We start from the raw sequence: 19,300 nt of genomic DNA, 5'->3' as shown, positions 1-19,300 counted from the left end.
TGTACAAACTTTGTTTAGATTGACTTTTTCGAAAAAAATCCTTATTCATTAAAACAGAGGTCTTACTATGCCAATGAGTAAAACTTTACGGGTGTTCGGGCATTTATAAGCTGCAGTGCGAAAGAGTATATGACAAGTTCATGCGAGGTAAGCTCAAAATAGTAGTTTATGTGAGTCACAGACTACAAATAATGGTTAAAAACAATATAAAAGAAATAAAAATACCAGTTACGACAGTATTATAAAATTTGGTAGTGAAGTAGTAAATTATAAGAGGTGCAGTAGAACAGTATTATCATCCACCATCATGCCAAAAAAATTCCTTCATACTGTAATGTAGGCTTGTTCAAGTTGACGAGAAAATTTGTATTACAACGCCCAGGTTCGCCAGCAAATCAATCACAGCTAGTACACTATTGGCGGACAGACTAAAACCTCCTCTCTTAACTGAACAATGCACAAGCTGGACAACAAAGCACCAGTGGTCTAGTGGTAGAATAGTACCCTGCCACGGTACAGACCCGGGTTCGATTCCCGGCTGGTGCAATTTTTTTTGTTTTGTTCATCAGAGTCACCTTCACTTCAGAATAAAACTTATGGGTTTGCAGGGAGGCTACAGGCAGAGCGAATGCTATTAACAATTGAACCTATCTGACCATGGGATGATGCAGTCCCAGCGAACTTCAAATGTTTTTGCGCTTCAGCTCGGTCGAAGTAGAAAGCACCTGGGACTAACTTCTCCTTGGGTTGCAGAGCCAACCAGACCACTGTGTCAGCGCCTTCGTCGTTTGATCTCAGGTTTCCTGATAGCCTGATATAGTATTGATGGTAGTTATGCAAAGATGAAACCTCATATTATACCGTCGATACTGCAAAAGATATATTGACCAAGAAAGGGAGTTGGGACAGCTGAAGGCATACTTCTCTGAAAGTCCAGGCAAGCTCTTCGAAACTCCAGGAGTATCAGCCCATCCTGGATGCATCGAGTAGAAACCGACCCCCTTGTTGCTGTATTTCTCAGCCCACCATTCAGTGAGTGCAACCTGAGTGAGTTTCCAACATCAGTCTCATGTAGGTTAGAGCAGAGGGAATCCAGATATCAAAGTTCACAAACCTGAACTCTCTTGTTTCGAGCATATTGTTTTGTCCCGTCAAAGTCGCTTTCGCTGTACTGTAGTCAAAAAACATTAGTGAGAAGGGCTATCCCGTAATCAGAGATAAATGCAAACTTTTTACAGGTCAATTCATTTACAGGAACAACCCATGGTTTATGCTTATATACATAAATATAAAGACTACAATTGAATCATACTGACAGAAAGTGAGAAAGGCAGCAGCAATCAGACTAAGCTCTTCGTAATAAAATAGTTCATTTTTGGTGACAATCAATCCAGAATCTGGATAACTGGGAAGTGCTCTAGTATTATTCCAAAATGGATTACACTTGTTAATTAATTGACAACTTGATTTCTGTCAAGAACTACTTTTTTAGTCTTTATTTCTCCAGGTGATCACTCTTGGGAAGTCCCTGCAGAACAAATTTTCTCCTAGACATGGAACTTACAGAAGCATGGGGTTTAGTTGCTCCCCACGTCACTGTATGTAGTTTGAGGTCTTCACGCTAACTTATGTTTTATTTGTATACTTACATATCTGCGTTCAGCTTCCATACAGAACAAAATAGGGTGAAATCACCTAAGAAAGTAATGAAAGAGATATACCTGTAAATTGTTGGTCAGTGGCTCAGTGTACATCCCTCCCGATGCAACTGTAATGACACGAGCATCAGGTGCTGCTTTTTCCAACAATGGCATCACTAGCTCTGTTAAAGTGTATGGTGCTGCTACATTCACAGAAAAATTGAGCTCCAACCTATTTAAAAAAAAAAAGCATCAGATTTTCAGCTGTGAAAGTAAACAGTTATAGCATGATAAACGTTGGGTGCTTAGGAGTCGTATATGGCAAGAGTAGTTTGAGTATAACCAGGCAAACAAATAAATAAGCACAATGATTACATAGTATAACATACCCTTCTGGTGTAGTCAAGCGCTTGTGCTCTAATAGACCAGCATTGTTTACCTACAAGAACAAAGTATCTGTTATATTTGTCTATTCCACCAAGTATTAATGTGATTCTAGAGGAAACGTTGATGGATTATCTGATCTTAATAGAGATGAAATGGAGCTACATCCAGGGGTAAGAAACAAGAAGTACAGAACATTTTGAAGCTGCAGAAGTGCAAGGCTTACCAGGACATGGAGTGGCTTGTCCATTGAAGAGAATTTCGTTGCAAATGATTTAACTTCATTAATAGATGAAAGGTCACATATCTATGAGACGTTAAGTAATTGTGGTGTCAGTTTACCCAAAATTACCTCGAACATAAATGAGAATTGAACAATCCAGGAAAAAACAATGTTGATTGTTGAAGCATCATACCTCCAGATGAACATTTGTATTGCCGGTTTTAGATCGTATTTCATTGAGAGCAGTCTCCCCCCTTTCTTTGTTACGGCAAAGCATATAAACAGTGGCACCGCTGGTAGAATATAAAACAATGGTTTTGTGAAATCACATATTAACAGGTGTTCAAATCATCAAAGTAAAAAAGGGGATAGGTTCATACCGAGAAGCCAAGCCCTCAGCTGTTGCAAAACCTAGGCCAGAATTCGCTCCAGTTACCAGGCAATTTTTCCCATCCAACCGGATCTTCATATCCTCCTCTCTAAATTTCTTGGCATGTTCCCTGGGTAATTAAATTAGGTAGAACATGAGAATACAGGATCTGAATCGAGACGAAATGAAGCTACATCCAGGCATAATTGTGTCGACAATTAAAATCCTTCTATCCAGTAGAATACTATCCAAAATCGAATCAAAATCAGCTCTCCCTCTATTTTTTCATGAACGCAAACAGTTCAGGGTTCAGGGTTCAGCTGCTCTGACGGGCTGCTTGTTCGTTCACATTACGGGCGAAACAATCGTATTCCATATTACTGTGATAAATTCAACATGACGCGCTCCGGTTTCGACGCGGATGGGGCAATTGCAAGAAACTCCCATCTAACAACGGACACACAGTAGCGCACTTGCGCGAAATCACGAACGCTACATCAACCGAAGAGAGAAACTGCGAGGGCGGAATTGGGCTTACACAAAACCGGATTTGGTGAACTGGGTGAAGCCGTAGAGCCCAAACGCCGCCGTCCGCCATGCCTGCGCCACCACAGCGAAAATTTATACACATGTACAGAAGACGATGAATCTTTGCGCTAGTTTACCCGCGGATTAATGGTAGAAGATGGCAAATCGAATTAGAAAAAAACCATTACCTTCTGGATGAACATATTTTCCTCCCCTCTTTCAATCCCTATCTCCCGCGGTCTTCTTACTCTGGCGACGAAATGTTGCTTCGCCTCCGGGCCAAAAGGTTTCTTCTTTCTTGCAGAGCACGGGGGCGCCTCGCTGGCCGATTCTCCGCCGCGGGTGATGGCACCTCTGCTCTCCGTCTCCGGCACGGTGCCGCGTCGTCGGAGTTGCTGTTGGGCTGGGCTGGGCCAGTCTGGATTCTGATTTTTGTTGCTACAAAAGTTTGGTTTGGGCTGCAAAAGAGTTCATGTATTACGGTTCAAGTGGGTATAACAAAGTGGTTTATCTGATTTCGGGAATATTAGCCCACCCTAGAACCGTTCCCACTAATTTTTTATATTAAGGGTGCCCGGTTAGAGGAAAATTTCCAAATTCTTCACGGTTCACCTAAATTTAGCAGCAAATAAACCGTGTTATGGGGGCCAGGCCCCTGCTGGTCCCCCTGTCTCCGCCACTAACATGCCACCTTATCCACTTGCAATTGCAGAGAGTCAAAAGAGATTAATTTTCAGATTAACTTTGGTTGTTGCTTAGACTTATCTAGAGTGTGTCGGGAGATCGGAATGACGTATCGCAGGGCCACTTTATATAGCTTATTCACTCGTAATAAATTGAATAGTAAAAAACCTTTAAAATTACATAGTTATCCTATATATCGTGCATATGCACATTCACACGAATTGACGTACGAGATAAGTTTATCTTCCAAATAATTTAATAAATTAAGAAATTGGGAAAGAGAAGCATATATACATTTCATATATCAAGAGAGACGAAGAAGACATGATATCACCCACAAAAGAGCATATAAAAGCTGCCAAATTGGCAACTTCGTGTGGGAAGTCCCATACCTTGCCTTAGTGTCACCTCACCTATTTCCCTATAGCGAGACCAGAATGAAATAAAATGTGATCTACACTCTTGGCTAGGTGAGGGCTACCAAGTGGGAGTGGAGTTTTGGCTCCCGGGTGTAGATAGACCTGTTATCTAGACCATTGTATTTTGCGTGGAGATTGACGATTGTGTCAGAAATAAATGGGCTACGCGTGCTAGTAATGGAGAATACATAGTCATTTCCGCTTACAGTTGTGCTTGGGGCCCACCGCAGTAACGTACTGAGATGATCTGGACCCGCGGAACAAGACCCTGGCGGCTACCTGGACCACGGCTCCAGGATTTCTTGTGGTATGACCTGCGGCGCGTGGCTTCTGGATCTGGTCGTTTGAAAATTTATATCGACCCAAAGAGCGGAGAGTTGAGCAGAGAGGTGAAATCGGCTTTGGGCTCCGGCGTTTCAACTTTCAAGCGGCATGTAGGAGGGGCGGCGGGAGCTGTAAACGGCAGCAGGCCAGGAGCAGAGCATATTTCGCCGGTGAGCTCAGGCAAGTCGATGGACTTCACGCTGGATGCACTGAGCAGGTTCGTGTGTTTAACCTTGTTTTCTGGGTCAGGGAGTACGAATCTTCTCCAGCCTTTTGACCGGTAGATTGTGTCTCCCCCATTTTCAGTGTTGCTATCTACGAGGGGGCAGTGGAGGCTGCGGCGACCGGTGCGGTCGCGAGGGGAAGAAGTGGAGTGGAGCTGGAGCAATCGCTGCTGGGTATCCTGCAAACTGTGGCTGGATGGGATGATCACGACGCTGACGGAGAGGCGGATTTTGCACAGTCAACTCAGAAAATGAATCCGCAGTCTCCTGGGCGGACAAAAAGGTATGGTTCTTGAGCTGTGTCATGTGCTAATTATTCAATAGTGTAGTCAGTAAGGTTGGGCTCTGAATTCGATTTTAATCGTGTTGCTATGGTTAGATTAAAAACCAAAGAGAAATTAGTAAGGGGCATGTTGTGCCGGGCGGTGACAGCAATCAAGTCTAAGTGTAGTTTTCGTCAGAGCAGATACATCGAGTCATCCCACTGAAAGTTATTTAAAATTTGGGTGATGCAATGTTCTTGTGGATTCACATAAGGTTTAATAGGACACATACATAATTTGACAAAAAAAAATGGGACTTCTGTGTGTTGCAGTTGCGTTTTGTCATTTACAGGTTATGACAGCTAGGCTGTTGAGTTTCTTCAGGCCTAGTCTATCCGGGAAGTGCACTGCACAGTTTCAGATTTATTTTTATACGCGTTGGACGTGTCTTGCAAGGTCTGTGTCTATCAGGCACCACTGGACAGGACACTTTGCGCATCGAGGAAGAGTGACCATGAAAATTCAACCCATGGATATGCTGAAAAGCTTGCCGATGAGATCATTGATCCTTGGAACAAATGTTCCACTCACTCGGTGAAGCTTATGACTTCTATAGCTTGTGTTCGTGGGAGCATGGTTTTGGGATAAGGTATGGAAAGAGCCGTCTGAAAGCAGAGAAGACGAAATGCAAGTGTGCGGATGCTCGATAAGAGTCTATCACATGAACATGCATGTTCGTCTAGCTTATGTGCATTGTAGTGACATTTAAAAAGTTATGTGTTGTTAGTTTTTTGTTCATGGCAAACTGTCATAAATCACTCAGTTGGCAATTTTTTTGTTTTCACTTGCGTGACGAACAGTTTAACTAATCAGTAATGACAACACATTTCCAATTTGCACAAAAAATTGCAGTCAATGAAGCAGCTTGTCATGCTGGACTGGCTTCTAACTCATAAGGGATAGGGGCTTCAGCTGGACCTGGTAGTGGCTTCTAACTAGTTACTTTTTTCTTGTCAAACATGAGTAAATTTGGAAGAGCTAGTAATGCTAATGATTGCCATATTTTGAAAGATGGCGCAGGTGTCATTGGTTCTGCGGCAGGCAGGAACGCTACAAGAGCTCCCCAATCAGCATCCGTTGGTGAGTCTTGCATTGAGATTTTTAAGAACTACCCCTTGTTATATACAAGCAAGGACATTGAACAAATGTTTTTTGGATTTGGATTTGGATTTGGAGGCTGGGATGCATTTAACATTTAACAAGCCACAAAGCCACCTTCTTTACCGTTATGTGTTATGTCTCAAATTCTAAAACTAGCATACTTAGTCATATGATTTATTTTGCAAGTACCACGAGGATTGAGGGCAGTGGTGATCATTCAAGTGGTGATCATTCAGAGTTTCGGATTCAGTCATCAAGAAAAGGCAGAAAATAGGGCAGTTCTTCTATCTCATCTCATGTATTTACTTTATTATGATTTTTGATTTTTGATCTATCATATTATTGCATTTATACATATACTTGTCGTATCGCTGTTTCGCTGTTTTTTGAAATCGCCATATCCCGTATCGCCGTCTCCGTGTTGCCGTATCGGTGCTTCGTAGATTATAGTCTACTCGAGTCTTGAGTGGTATGTGTTTCCTTATGAAACTTGAAAACTGTTGCAGGTATAAGCACTGTCCGTGCAAAGCCAAGAGGCAGGGATTCTTATGGGGTGCTAATTCAGTTAAACTCGGGGAAGAAAGTGAAGGCGGATCTTGACGAACAGTTTGTTGGAGACGCCGGGCTGCAGCATGAAGATCCCATTCCAAGATATGTGTTCACATTCCATTAGCGGATGATCAACGCCGTGCATTCAAACTTGAGATGTGTGTACAACATACTTGTGGTTAATTACTTGCTATGTGTTTTTAGTCTGGTGGGTTGCACTGACTAGTGTTCGATGGATCAAACTATGAATTTCGAGGTCCTGGTTATTCATGCATGGACACCCAAACTGGATCCAGCTGAAGTGTGGCGGTGATATTCAACTTGTAGGGAGACAGCAGTGTTGCCAATCGCGTGTTGTTAGGACCTGCATTTGGGCTATTTTTAACAGGCGTCCAGTATGCTATACGTTGGTCCAGGACACAAGGGAGACTTTTGTACCGATGCATCAATAGATGGGCCGTCGCAATCAATGCGTCTGCAACTGTTACAAGCCCACTGTTCCATATTGCGCCTGCGCTTCCGTATACGAGAGAGAATACAAGGTTGCGCATCGATCTGTCTTTGGCTGATTGGTCTACATATCGAGTGTATCTAGACTCGGGAGCCAATATGGATTTCCGCTACCAAGTTCCCTATTAATCTCCAACCCCTATAAAACGGTTCTCCATGAAATGATCATATATGAGAGGCAACTCCATTTCCTTATAAAATAAGAGTCAACTCTAGTTTTACCATCTTTTTGTGTTGATAATCTATTCATTCATGAAGAGTTCTAGCTTAAAAACGCGCATTCATAGTAGAGTTAGGAGGCGTCGTGAACAAAACTTACCATTGGAGTACATGGCAAGACATGTTTTTTACTTACGAAGTAAACAAAGCAAATTGCACATTCTATTCCTTTTATAATGTGAAACTGTGTCATTTTTAGAAAACTTCATTCGACCAGAGGTTTATCAAAGATTTGGTTACAACAAACGTGAATATCCACAAGAGAACCAAACCAACCTCTTCTCAAGTAGCAATTGCACGTAGTGCATATATTACGTCGATCTTGGTGCTAATCCTACAGGCTGCAACCAAATATTTTACATGGGACAGTTCTGATTTCCTTTCGACGATTTACAGAACTTAGAAATATTTTTTTTCTCTAACTTTTTTTTAAATGCACCAAGTTCGTTTTGGCACGGATATCCAAAAAAGAGAGAAAATGGAATTAAAAAAGGCACTACCAATGGTGTGTGGCACCGACAGTATATATGTGCACATTATTTAGCACGCCAGCTATATCTGTATCATTCCTATCTTGGTGGGTGATATCAAACTACTAAATAAAACAAATAAAATTTAATGCACTATTATATTGTACTATGGCAATAAAGATATATAATCAGAGCTGCTATCAAATAAAGCGCCAGAACTCACATGAGGATAGAAACTAATATTACCCGCCTATATATATTACATCTCTACTGCAGCATGCCGCTTCCGGTGAGGATAGAACTATACATGACAAACAAATCGAGTCAAGTTACTTTCAACATCACGGTGTGGTGATCCTACTATGCTTTTACATAGAATCCTCGCTGACCCGTACATCCATGCTAAGATTAGGAGGCACCGGGAAGTAGGCTCCCATTCGTAGTACTAGAGATACTACTTGTTGCTATTCAGGCACTATTTGCGACACATCAGGCGAGTATGAGCGCCCTCCTGTCCACGCCATGTGATCGGTTGTCGCAACATGCTGCAAATTGTTGACATGTATAATGTGAGCTTAATGTTGACAAAAATACACGTAGTTCTACCTATCAACCATGACGAGTACCAGCAAATTGATTTTCGCGACCGCGAGATGGCAGCAACGTGCCGGAACAGGCAAGTAAGCTGACAACAAAGACACGGCGACTCTGGACTCTAGCTGGTAGACAATTTTCCATTTTCTTACGTGTAGGCACTTCATTCTTAACGACCTTGCTATCTCTGACCATCCAAATTCTCAACATGCCAATATAATAATGTTCATGTAATGAAGGAACATTAAGCATATCATGGATATCTCCGAGTTCATCGCTTATTTAGGCACTTAGAACATTTCTACTCCTTATCGGATAGACAAAATCCTAGCAATCAGAAGTGAGCGGCCAGCTCCAGAAGCGGAAGAGACACGATGCACAATTTATATCAGATCATTAGCGTCAACTCACCCATTTCGACGTAACGAGATCAAAATGAAATAAGATGGAACCGTTACCAAGTTGCCTAGAAACCTCCAAACCACTAATAAATGATTCTCCATGAAATGATCATACATAAGAGTGAACTCCGGTAACAAATATGTAAAAGATAAGACACTAACTCCTCAGGTTCAGGCTAAACCAACTGACTCCCCTTTTTGGAAGGGATTCATGCGAGTGAAGGCTTAGTTTCTAAATCGTGGCTCTTTTTGGGTTGGATTTGGGCGGTTGGTAAGATTTTGGGAAGATGCTTGGCTTGGAGAAAGGGCTCTACCAACTCAATATCCATCATTATATAATACCGTTCAGTACAAGAATGTATTGGTTCGTTCGGTTGTGTCATCTCGACCACTGAATATTGGGTTTCGGAGATCTGTTGATGGAAATAAATGGGATGCGTGGATGCACCTATGCAACCGGTTAATGGCGGTACAAATTAGTGATTAACCATATAGATTCGTTTGGAATCTAACTAAATCTAGCATTTTCACTGTGAAGTCTATGTATGAAGACTTAATGAACTCCCATGATAACTTTCCTGCTAAATATTTATGAAAACTAAAACTACCATTAAATATAAAAATATTCATGTGGTTCCTACATCGGAAGGTGTTACGCACTAGGGATAATCTAATTAATAGAAAATGAATGGGAAGCAAGAAATGTTGTTTTTGTGATGCAGAGGGATCAATAGAACATATATTTCTTTCATGCCCGTTGTCAAAAATAGTTTGGTGCATTGTCTTTAGCACTTTTAATATTCCTCCTCCAACCAATATTTAAAAATGTTTGGAAATTGGTTGAATGGAGTTGATAAAGACACTAATGCTAGAATACACATTGGTGTATCAACTTTATGTTGGTCTATTTGGAGAAGCTTAAACATGTGATCTTTAACAATGCAAGTTCTTCAAAAAAAATTGCAGGTTATTCATATGGCCATTCACTAGATCCTAGATTGGTTGGTCTTGCTCCCGGAGGATCAGCGGGATCATATGGTTATTGGATGCAACCAGGCTGGCTGGCTGGCGGCTTTCTAGGAGATTGACGGATGCATAGCTTGTGCTTTTTCATTGGTGGTGCTTGTGCCAACCTTATGATTTCGCTGGAGTTGTAAATTGTTCATACCGACTTTTTTGATACTTTGCAACAGAAAGGCTATGTGCATCTCTTGATGCAGAAGCCGTTGTTTTACCCCATTTTGAAAGAAAAAAAAGAATAAACTCCATTTCCTCATAGAATAAGAGTCAACTCTAGTTTTTCCTCCTTTTTGTGGTGATAATCTATTTTTTCATGAAGACTTCCGGCTTAAAACGTACATTCATAGTAGGGTTAGGAGGCATCATAAAGAAAACTTACCATTGGAGTATAGGACAAGACATTTTTCTAGTTATGAAGGAAACAAAACAAATTGCAAATTCTTTTCGTTTCTACGGAGAAACTATGAAGTTCATCTTTGGAAAACTTCATACCATAGGCTTATCCAAGATGCGGTTAAAACAAACCTGGATATTAACAAGCAGAGAACCAAACCATCCTCTTCTCAACTAGAAATTGCATATGTAGTGTACATATAAGTCGATCTCGGTGCTAATCCTAGCGACTGTACAACCAAATATTTTACATATGACAGTTCTGATTTTTTTCAAGATTTTATAAAAACTTACAATTTTTATTTTTTTGCTAAGATTCAAAAAGAGAGCACCAAGTTTATTTTGGCAAGCATCTCCAACGGAGAGAAAATTGGAATTAAAAAAGGCACTACCAATGGTGTTGTGGCACCGACAGTATATATATGCATATTATTTAGCACGGCAGCTATATCTGTATCACTTCTGTCTTGTTGGGTGATTCAAACTACTCTAACAAATAAAACTTAATGCACTCTTATATTGTTCTGTGGCAATAAAGACATATAATCAGAGCTGCTACCAAATAAAGCACCAGAACTCACGTGAGGAAACTAATATTACCCGGCTATATATATTACATCTCTACTGCAGCATGCCACATCTGGTGAGGGTAGGACTATACACGACAAACAAATCAACTCAACTTACTTTCAAGACCACGGTGTGGTGATCTACTATGCTTTTGCATAGTCCTTGCTGACCCGGACATCCATGCTAAGATTACGAAGCACCGGGAAGTAGGCTCCCATTCGCGGTACTAGAGATACTACATGAATCTACTCAATCGCTATTTGCACCGCAGCAGGTGAGCAGGAGCACCCTGCCATCCACGCGAGCTTGTATGTTGTCGCAACATGCACCGAATTGTTGACATGTAGAGTGTGAGCTTAATGTTGACCAAGATACCCGTAGTTCGACCCATCAACCATGACGAGTACCAGGTCTTTTTCGCCAGCGAGCACGGCCCCGCAATAAGTGTTGGAACGGGCCGATGAGGTTATAACAAGGACACGGCGTTCATCCATACACTATTCACGGTGCGGCAGTTGGTAGATAATGTTCTAATTTGGTGTTCTTCCATGCCGCACGGACCTTCCTGGTGCTGCACAAGTCTGGAACTCCTTTGCCTCTTTCAAGTTGAAGTTCCATTCTTGGCTAGCATTACGGTGGCGGTGTTGGACGACTGATCGCCTCATTCGGCGCGGTTTGCCCTCGCAGGTCATCTGCCCTCTATGCTCTCGGGGGCGGGCGAATTCCTTGACCACCTCACGCTACAATGCACAGTACGCAGGTAGCATTTGGGTTGTCCTCTTTGGACGCCTTGGCCTTAGCATTAATTGCTTACCCAACATAGCACCATTTGACCAGATGTTGTACGTGGCTCTCTTGCCGACAGCTGACGCGAAGCGGTTGAACTCGGTCATCATCATCTTGACCATGCGCTCGATCTGGCTGGAGCATAAGGGCATCTCCAACCGGGCGATCCAAACGGACGCGCTGGGCCGTCCGTTTTGGGCTGTTTGCGTGCCCGAGCGGACGCGCGGACGGTGCCCCGCGTCCGCGCGTCCGTTTGGGTCGCGCGGTGCGCCCAACGCAGCAGATTTGGGTCGCGGCGCCCTATGGTATGTTTTTCTTGTAAATTCACTAGAAAAACGCAAAAAAATAGTACAAATGCTCAAAATGTATTACACATTACATAGTACATGTAATCAAGGATAAAGTATTATTCAAATAAAATGAAAAAACGATACAAATGCTCTAGGCTTCAGGATTTTCTTCATCATTGTTGTTTGCAGCATTGTTGCCTACGTGCTGCCACATGTGCTCGACCAAATCAGCCTGAAGCTGGTTGTGTACAGCTAGATCTCGAATTTCATGGTGCGCATGAAGAATGTCCTGGAATGATGCCGGAGCACCTTGCTGAGTAACCAACTCTCCTTGGCCTTCCCAGTCATTATCAAAGAGTGAATCATCCCGCTCTACCTCAACAATCATGTTATGCATGATTACACAAGCGGTCATTGTCGTTGCCTAATCGACGGTACCTCGGAGGAGGGATCCTCACGAGGGGGAGAAGAAGTAGGGGCCATAGGGCGGAGTGCACACGGGACGGTGGTACGCGAGTTACCCAGCTTCGGAACACCTGCACGACGACAGGGCCTACTGCTGCTTGTCTGGAATTATCTGGGCGCTTTTGCATTGTTACAATGAGTTGTGGTTGTGCCTCTAGGGCTCCCAGGATCCGGCTTATAAAGGCGCACGGATCTAGGGTTTACATGGAGAGTCCTTGTAATATCCCAGGTTTAGAGGCTATAAAATGAGAGAACACCAAAGTGTGCATTGCATTCATGCATAGAAAATCCTGGGAATTTTCGCGCTTTCAAATAAAACTTACCACAGTCACTGAAGTTTCACTTGACTTGCTGGAACTGAAGTAGATCATCAAGTCAAGCGCTATAAACTTCACTGTGATCTTTGTTAAAACCTTGTTTTGGGTAGAGATGATTTGATCTATGGATTAGACCAAATGGAATTAGCTTTACAACAACACATTCTTTAAGAACCAAACTCTAACTTATTAACACTTAAAGGTTAGCAACTACCTTTGTGTGTAATTTAATTCACTTATAAATAAGGTAAACCACAGGGTCTAAAGTGCATAAAAGCCATACATTCTTATTTAAATCATAACTTATTAAATACATGGAATATCATAAAACTAAATCCATTTACATTACGAATTATAGTCCAAACCATTTGAATAAAACTAACTATGAGTATTTTGAAACTCATATGATCATGCCTTGGTGAATTCAAACACCAACTATCCAAACTTGAGAAATAACCCTCAACATTGACCTTTTCACCAATATTATAATATAAATCCAATCAAATATAATATAGTGACTCATCAACAATAATAAAACCATCCACAAGATATTTAGTAGCAAATGCCACTTGGCTATCCAAAAATAAATCATATGAGAGGATAATGATCTTGCCACATGGGATGAAAATATCTACATGACTTGCACTCCAAGCTTTGCCACCTCATGCTCAAAGGATTGCTATGGATGAGGGCATGACAACCAAGCACCTTACTCATCAAACCAAATCAAGAGTCACCACCTATGTGTCATGATACTAGAGCTTGCCCAAGCCTATAAATAGAGCCACACCCTTCATCCATTTGCTCACCTTGTAGCATGATACAAGGAAGAAAACACATAGAGCCACTCCATATGAATTAGCTAGGATCAAGATGAAGAAGCTAGGAGGTGGAGGCATACCACAAGATGCAGGTTTATCAGATTTCCTGAAGAACAAGCTACAGAGGATACCAAGGTAGAATTCCTAGGAAAACCAATTCCATAATCATCACAACTTGGTATTAATTATAAACCCTAAGAATCTAGGATGAGTGTGATGAGAGGAATATTAAATAGGGATTAGTGAGGAATGAGTAGATCTTGTCTAATGCATTATCATACCTTGTAGATTTAGATCATAAGTTAAACCATATGAATATTAGATCTCATCTATCACATAAAATAATAAGCATATCACTAGTAATTAAACCCTGCCATGCCTCATGCCTATTTTATACTTCAACTAGTGAAGCATATGCAAAACCCTAAACCATTTCATATGGAATCCACTCCACATAAAATTATGTTCCCACTTGTGTATCATGGATCACAAGTATAATTCAAGATAAAGTTTGCTAAAACCAGATTAATGATTATAGAACTTTCTTAACCATCTTCTTAAACCCTAAGAACCCACATGAAATCATAAACTCATTCTATTCACAACACCATTTAATTGAAACTTCAACCATAATGAAAATAGATATGAATAATCAATATTGTTAAGCACACTAGTTTAACCTAATAATATTTTTACCATTCACATGTTCTAAATTTCAAATCATTTAAATAGATCTGGTTCCTAAATTAAAAAGGGGATTGAAATAAATAACTAAATCATTTATATTTTACTCAAGCCTCACAAGATATTAATTAAATCCTAAACTAAATATTTGTTTAAATAACAAGATATTACAGTGAGCTTGGTTATCAAGTTATACTAATATTCAAATGGTTAAGAACCTACAAAACAAAGCAGAATTCAAATTTGAATTCAAATAACAAATTCAATTCAGAATATAAAAACAGAAAATAGAAAAGAAAACAGAAAATGGAGAGAGAGAGCCTTACCTGGCAGGCCATCGCAGCCCAGTAGCAACCCACGTCGCCAGCCCAGCCCACGACCGAAATCAGCCCACACCAGCATACCGTTTCGCCTGCTTTAAGGATCGTGCGAAGAGAGTCGCTTCTCTCGTCTTCTTCCTCAACGTCGACAGCGCAGAGAAGGAGCCGGCCACCTCACCGTGGATGGATAGGGACGCCCTGGACGTCGTCAGACATTCCAGAACCTTCTCCAATATCTTTCACGTCCGAGCCTATCCCAAATGTGCCAAGATTCGTGCCCAGTTCGAGTTCATCCTCGTCGCCATATCCGCACCGTCTCCGGCGATGCGCCGACGATTCTGACCTAGCCATGGCCTATAAATAGGAGGGGAGAACCGCCGTGTAGTCCTTGTTCTTCGCCGCCCATCCAATCTCTCTCAGACGCCCCCTATTCCTCATGATCTTCCATTCACTGGTCGCCGGTGACCACCACGGTGCCGTCGACTGGAGTCACCCCGGAGGCTGCCGCTTGGTCGTGGAGGAGCGCATCGTCGAGCAGAGCATCTGGGTGCAAGCAATCGTCCAGGGGAGCAAGGTGCGGGACGAATTTGATCGTTCCCTTTCTCAGAGCATCGCCGGCAATGGCGAAATCAAGCCCAACTCCGGCGGCCATCAACGTCGCCGACCACACCATCATCTTCACGGTGAGCTCGCGCATCTGATGAACCAAGTTTCGCTTCCTAGATCTCTCTCGTAGCTCTCAATCAATAGTTCGCCGGAGTGCACCACCGCGAGGCATGTTCTCCGACGTATTTCCGGCGACCTTTAGTCGATTCCGCCACCACCGGATGGTTCACCATCGTCTCTCGGTCCGAGCGGTACAAACGGCGTGTCCGCGGAAGCCCCGTAGCGGCGGCGCCGTCCTCGTCTCGGTCGCCGGCGTCGAGCCGAGCGGTGAGAGGGACGTGTCCACCGCCACGTCGAAGCTTTGACTGGTCTTCTGCCCGCGTGGCAGTTGACTGGTCAAAGGCCCCACTAGTCAGTCATAGGGTTAGATCTGTACCGGGTATCTTTAGTATTTTTGCTTTATTTCAAATTCCAGAAAATCACTGAAACTTTGCAAAATCATAGAAATTTCATTTCAACTCAGAAAAATATAAATAATATATCAAAATGCTCACAAAAATAAACTCTATCCAAATAAAATATAAAACAAAAATGTGTGTCAAAATAAAAATCCATTTATTTTTAACTTCATTAATTATGCCTTTTCATTTATTTAAAATACAATTTGAATTCAATAATTAGTGAAGTTCCAAAATAAAATTTTAACTATTCAGTAACTAAATAAAATGTTAAGATTAATTTTCTTTATCATATTTGCATTAACTTAATTATTAGTGGTAATTCATAAACTCTAATTAGCAAATTACCATTTTCTATTCTCTTTAAATAGTAATAACTCAAGAAAATATTAAAAGCCAATATTAGTTTGGTAGCCCAACAATTGTTTATTTAAACATCTTAAGTCAACAAGTTAAATACTTTAAACCTAATAACAATTATTAAACCCTGATTCTTAATTAAACCTAAATAAGAGTTACTCTAATTATTAAATCTTGTGAAAATTAATAAAATGTTAAACCATTACTAATTTTGATTCAAAGTAATCAGTAACCACAACTCTTTTATCAATCATCATTTTAGGAGTTGTACCCTAATTTAGAAACCCTAGTTTTAATTTAAGTAAGACATTAATCCCATTATTGTATGTGATCATTTAAAAATGCTTTAACCCTAAAACCCTAGTTGTTTATCACATGTGATCATGTGAAATTTCACCTTACCTATAGAACCTAATTATGTGACCAACAAATACAAGTCATGATCCACCAAAATAGAAACAATTCACATGAAGTCATCATTTCATGTCTCCATTTTTGAATAAACCTTGTATGATCCACTAGTGCCACTTAATTACAAACCCTAACTTGCTAATCTCACATTGACACCATTGATCATCACTCCTATATACCACACCATTAGGATAAACCTTAACCATCGAAACCTAGTAGAACTATAATGATGAACCCTAGTATCAACCTTGTGTAGTAATTCACAACCCATGCTCCTATTCCACTCAACCCTACTTAGGAAATGATAAACCACTTAGCTGAGCAACCATTAGAGATTACTTAGTAAGTAGTTGTGAAACCATAGTAAACCCTAATAGCTAATTTATAGAACCATCTTGACCATCATCCTTTGATATGATACCATAATCACCCATAGTAATAAACCTGTCAATACTTGTTGTATATAGAACCAACCCAAGTTAAGAACCAACTAGTTCCTATTAGTAAAACTAAATGAATCCAATAGTAAACCCTAGAAGCCATAGCACCTATATATAATAGTTCATATTCCTATTTAACCTGTTCTTCAAAAGTTATTCTTTTGAAGTACAAATGTTAATCAAACCTTAGAAGCCTTAATCCTTCTTTGAAATACTAAATATTTCTTAAACAACATGTTCTTCAAAAGTTATTCTTTTGAAGTATAATATAAGTAATCATCAACCATGTTCTTTAGAACTTAAAAATTGACAATTGTTCCTTACATATTATTCCATCACTATTCTTTATGTGTATGATTGTTATTATGTCTTATATCACTTGATTATGATGTTAATATAACCAACCCTAATAAGAACCTTGTTTGAGAACCATTCTAAAAGTGCAACCAATCCTAAAGAAATATTTACAACTCATACATCCTAAATCATCGAGATTAGGTTACGCACGGGACGATTGCATCTCATATTATGCATTATAGCATCTTTGCCAGTTCTTTAAACATTGTCCTTACCGGACAATGATGGTATTTCAGAATTTGGAGTTCTCACGTATCGAAGCTTTTGCCTGCATAATCTTGCAGTCAAGAAAGGCAAGTTCATCGCTTGCTCATGTCATTTGATTATTTTTATCAAACTATATGCAAAGTACTATACTTATCACTCATGCATTGAAAAGCAAAGTATTATTTTACAATTATGAATATGACTATGTGGTGGGCAATGGAACCATGGTATGTGTTGATTGGTGGAGGTTCCATTGCACGGGTACTATTCATCTAGGACTAAGTACCAATGCCGTCCAGTGATTCTAGCGCCGTACATATCGCGTTAACCATAAGATCTATAATGGCTCTGGGAAGTCAGCTGTATCTTTTCCCTCTCGCATGCCAACGGACTGGTGATAAGGGTTGCCCGGATCGGTCTATCTTTGGTAAAGGTGGGGACATGTGGTCCTGCACGGTCTACCATTAGATACAGGAGAGGGTAGACTTATTATTGGTCTATGAAGGATTGTAAGGGTTGTCCGGATCGGTCTATCTATGGTGTATAGGACAGGGCATATTAATTGTTCGGAACGGTCTACCTTATTGGTAAAGGTGAGAACAAAGGCCTGGGTCGGTCTACCCATAGATATAGGAGAGGACAGACTTACAAAAGGGTGGGTCCGCGAGGTCGCGGAGAAGGCGGTGTGGACTTGGATCTTACACCTGGCCTCACACCAAGGAAGTGTGGACGGGAAAGATATCGCCTGGTTGGCAACAAGGATAAGGTCTCTTATGGGAAAAGTAACGCACCTCTGCAGAGGATACTGAATTGTGACTGTCACTCCCTGTTCCGGGAAGGGAACTGCGAACGCGGCAGGAAAGGAACTCCACGAAGTTCTGGTCAACCTGTGAAGACTGACGGGCATAGTTTTCAGAATAAAATAAACCTTTTGAAGAAATGTTTATGAAAACTTGCATTGGCCTATGACTTTCTCGGTCTATGGCTGTAGCTAGTGCATGATACACATATTTCCTAATATGAACTTGCTGAGTACGCTCGTACTCATTCTATCTCGTTTGAACCCCCTTCTTAGAGCAAGGCACCGAAGGAGAAACTACCGTGGAACTCGAAGACAAAGGAGTCAACTGCAACGAGATGAAGAATCCAATCAAAGAAGTCAATGGAGTCAACTTCGCATCAGCTATAATGGAAACCTAGACTAGTAATAGAAGGGAACCTTTCCCTAATCCTAGCACCTAAGTAGCTAGATTTCTATAGCAAGCCAAGTAGCTCTTGAACTTGAGTTAGCAATAATATAGATTACGAGTCGTTCTTCTGGAGATTTATTTGAAGTTTTACCTCACTGTAAAGTAGGAGGTTGTGTTGATCTTATGTAAACAGTTCGGGTGTACTTCTATAGACATACCTTGGACTCGCATATGTTTCTGTTGTACCACTCTGAGAGATGTAATATGGGTGGAACGGTGTTTCACTTGTGTTATGTCAACGACTTGTGTACTACACCATGCAGTGGTACGCTGGGTCACCACAGTCCTAGCCGGATTACAGATAGCCTAACTACGGTACAATATCTTGCCGTGCACGTCACGGATCCGCCTTCCATATACGTCGTACCAGATCTGGATTCCTCATGGGCCTCCATGGATCCGGGTTCCTCCTAAATGTCGGTACGGATCCGGCTTACTGATCCTGGGCCGGACTTCTTCCTTCATGATCAACAGCAACTGGGCCGCCCCATGGGCCACATGCCTCATCACCGTCTATGGGCCACCCGGGCTTGCCGGATCTAGGCACCGTCGATGGTACACCCATGAAGTATACCCACAACA

The 19,300-nt window shown here is 41.3% G+C and overlaps 2 protein-coding genes and 1 non-coding gene across 6 annotated transcripts; 2 read left to right on the top strand and 1 right to left on the bottom strand.

Moving 5' to 3' along the window:
• Window positions 1-292: 292 nt before the first annotated feature.
• On the bottom strand, window positions 293-3,474 carry LOC124683770 (dehydrogenase/reductase SDR family member 12-like). The gene is made up of 10 exons (XM_047218222.1): window positions 3,334-3,474; window positions 3,156-3,217; window positions 2,628-2,747; window positions 2,441-2,540; window positions 2,251-2,331; window positions 2,030-2,079; window positions 1,722-1,872; window positions 1,115-1,171; window positions 922-1,043; window positions 293-811 (listed from the first exon to the last, which is right to left on the bottom strand). The coding sequence occupies exons 1-10, from the start codon at window positions 3,346-3,348 to the stop codon at window positions 595-597; spliced, it is 975 nt and encodes a 324-aa protein (XP_047074178.1). The 5' UTR covers window positions 3,349-3,474; the 3' UTR covers window positions 293-594.
• Window positions 476-546, top strand: TRNAG-GCC. The gene has a single exon. It is a non-coding gene; the product is annotated as a tRNA-Gly (tRNA).
• A 1,068-nt stretch (window positions 3,475-4,542) lies between the features above and the next one.
• Window positions 4,543-7,029, top strand: LOC124683769. 4 transcript variants are annotated; one of them, XR_006996812.1, is made up of 5 exons: window positions 4,543-4,789; window positions 4,879-5,079; window positions 5,972-6,040; window positions 6,140-6,199; window positions 6,407-7,029. XR_006996812.1 is itself a non-coding variant. In XM_047218220.1 (5 exons), exons 1-4 carry the CDS (start codon window positions 4,761-4,763, stop codon window positions 6,492-6,494), a joined length of 387 nt encoding a protein of 128 aa, XP_047074176.1. In that variant the 5' UTR covers window positions 4,543-4,760; the 3' UTR covers window positions 6,495-6,518; window positions 6,727-7,029. The 4 variants fall into 4 exon arrangements, 2 of the variants coding, with proteins under 2 accessions (XP_047074176.1, XP_047074177.1); XR_006996811.1 differs by having other exon boundaries at window positions 6,131-6,199; XM_047218220.1 differs by lacking the exon at window positions 5,972-6,040 and having other exon boundaries at window positions 6,131-6,199; window positions 6,407-6,518; window positions 6,727-7,029.
• The last annotated feature ends 12,271 nt before the right edge of the window (window positions 7,030-19,300 follow it).

This window comes from Lolium rigidum, chromosome 1 (assembly GCF_022539505.1).
Source record: "Lolium rigidum isolate FL_2022 chromosome 1, APGP_CSIRO_Lrig_0.1, whole genome shotgun sequence".
In the NCBI taxonomy this organism is placed as follows: domain Eukaryota; kingdom Viridiplantae; phylum Streptophyta; class Magnoliopsida; order Poales; family Poaceae; genus Lolium; species Lolium rigidum.
This window is presented reverse-complemented; position numbering and strand designations above follow the sequence as displayed.

What these genes read in the sequence shown, in the direction of transcription:
- LOC124683770 (XM_047218222.1), bottom strand. An exon ending in TTCACCAAATCCGGTTTTGT is followed by an intron (nt 2,748 to 3,155) that starts GTAAGCCCAATT and finishes TTAATTACCCAG; the next exon opens with GGAACATGCCAAGAAATTTA. An exon ending in GCTGAGGGCTTGGCTTCTCG is followed by an intron (nt 2,541 to 2,627) that starts GTATGAACCTAT and finishes ATATTCTACCAG; the next exon opens with CGGTGCCACTGTTTATATGC.
- LOC124683769 (XM_047218220.1), top strand. Translation starts at nt 4,761, where the DNA reads ATGGACTTCACGCTGGATGCACTGAGCAG. An exon ending in ACGCTGGATGCACTGAGCAG is followed by an intron (nt 4,790 to 4,878) that starts GTTCGTGTGTTT and finishes CCCCATTTTCAG; the next exon opens with TGTTGCTATCTACGAGGGGG. An exon ending in TCTCCTGGGCGGACAAAAAG is followed by an intron (nt 5,080 to 6,130) that starts GTATGGTTCTTG and finishes ATATTTTGAAAG; the next exon opens with ATGGCGCAGGTGTCATTGGT.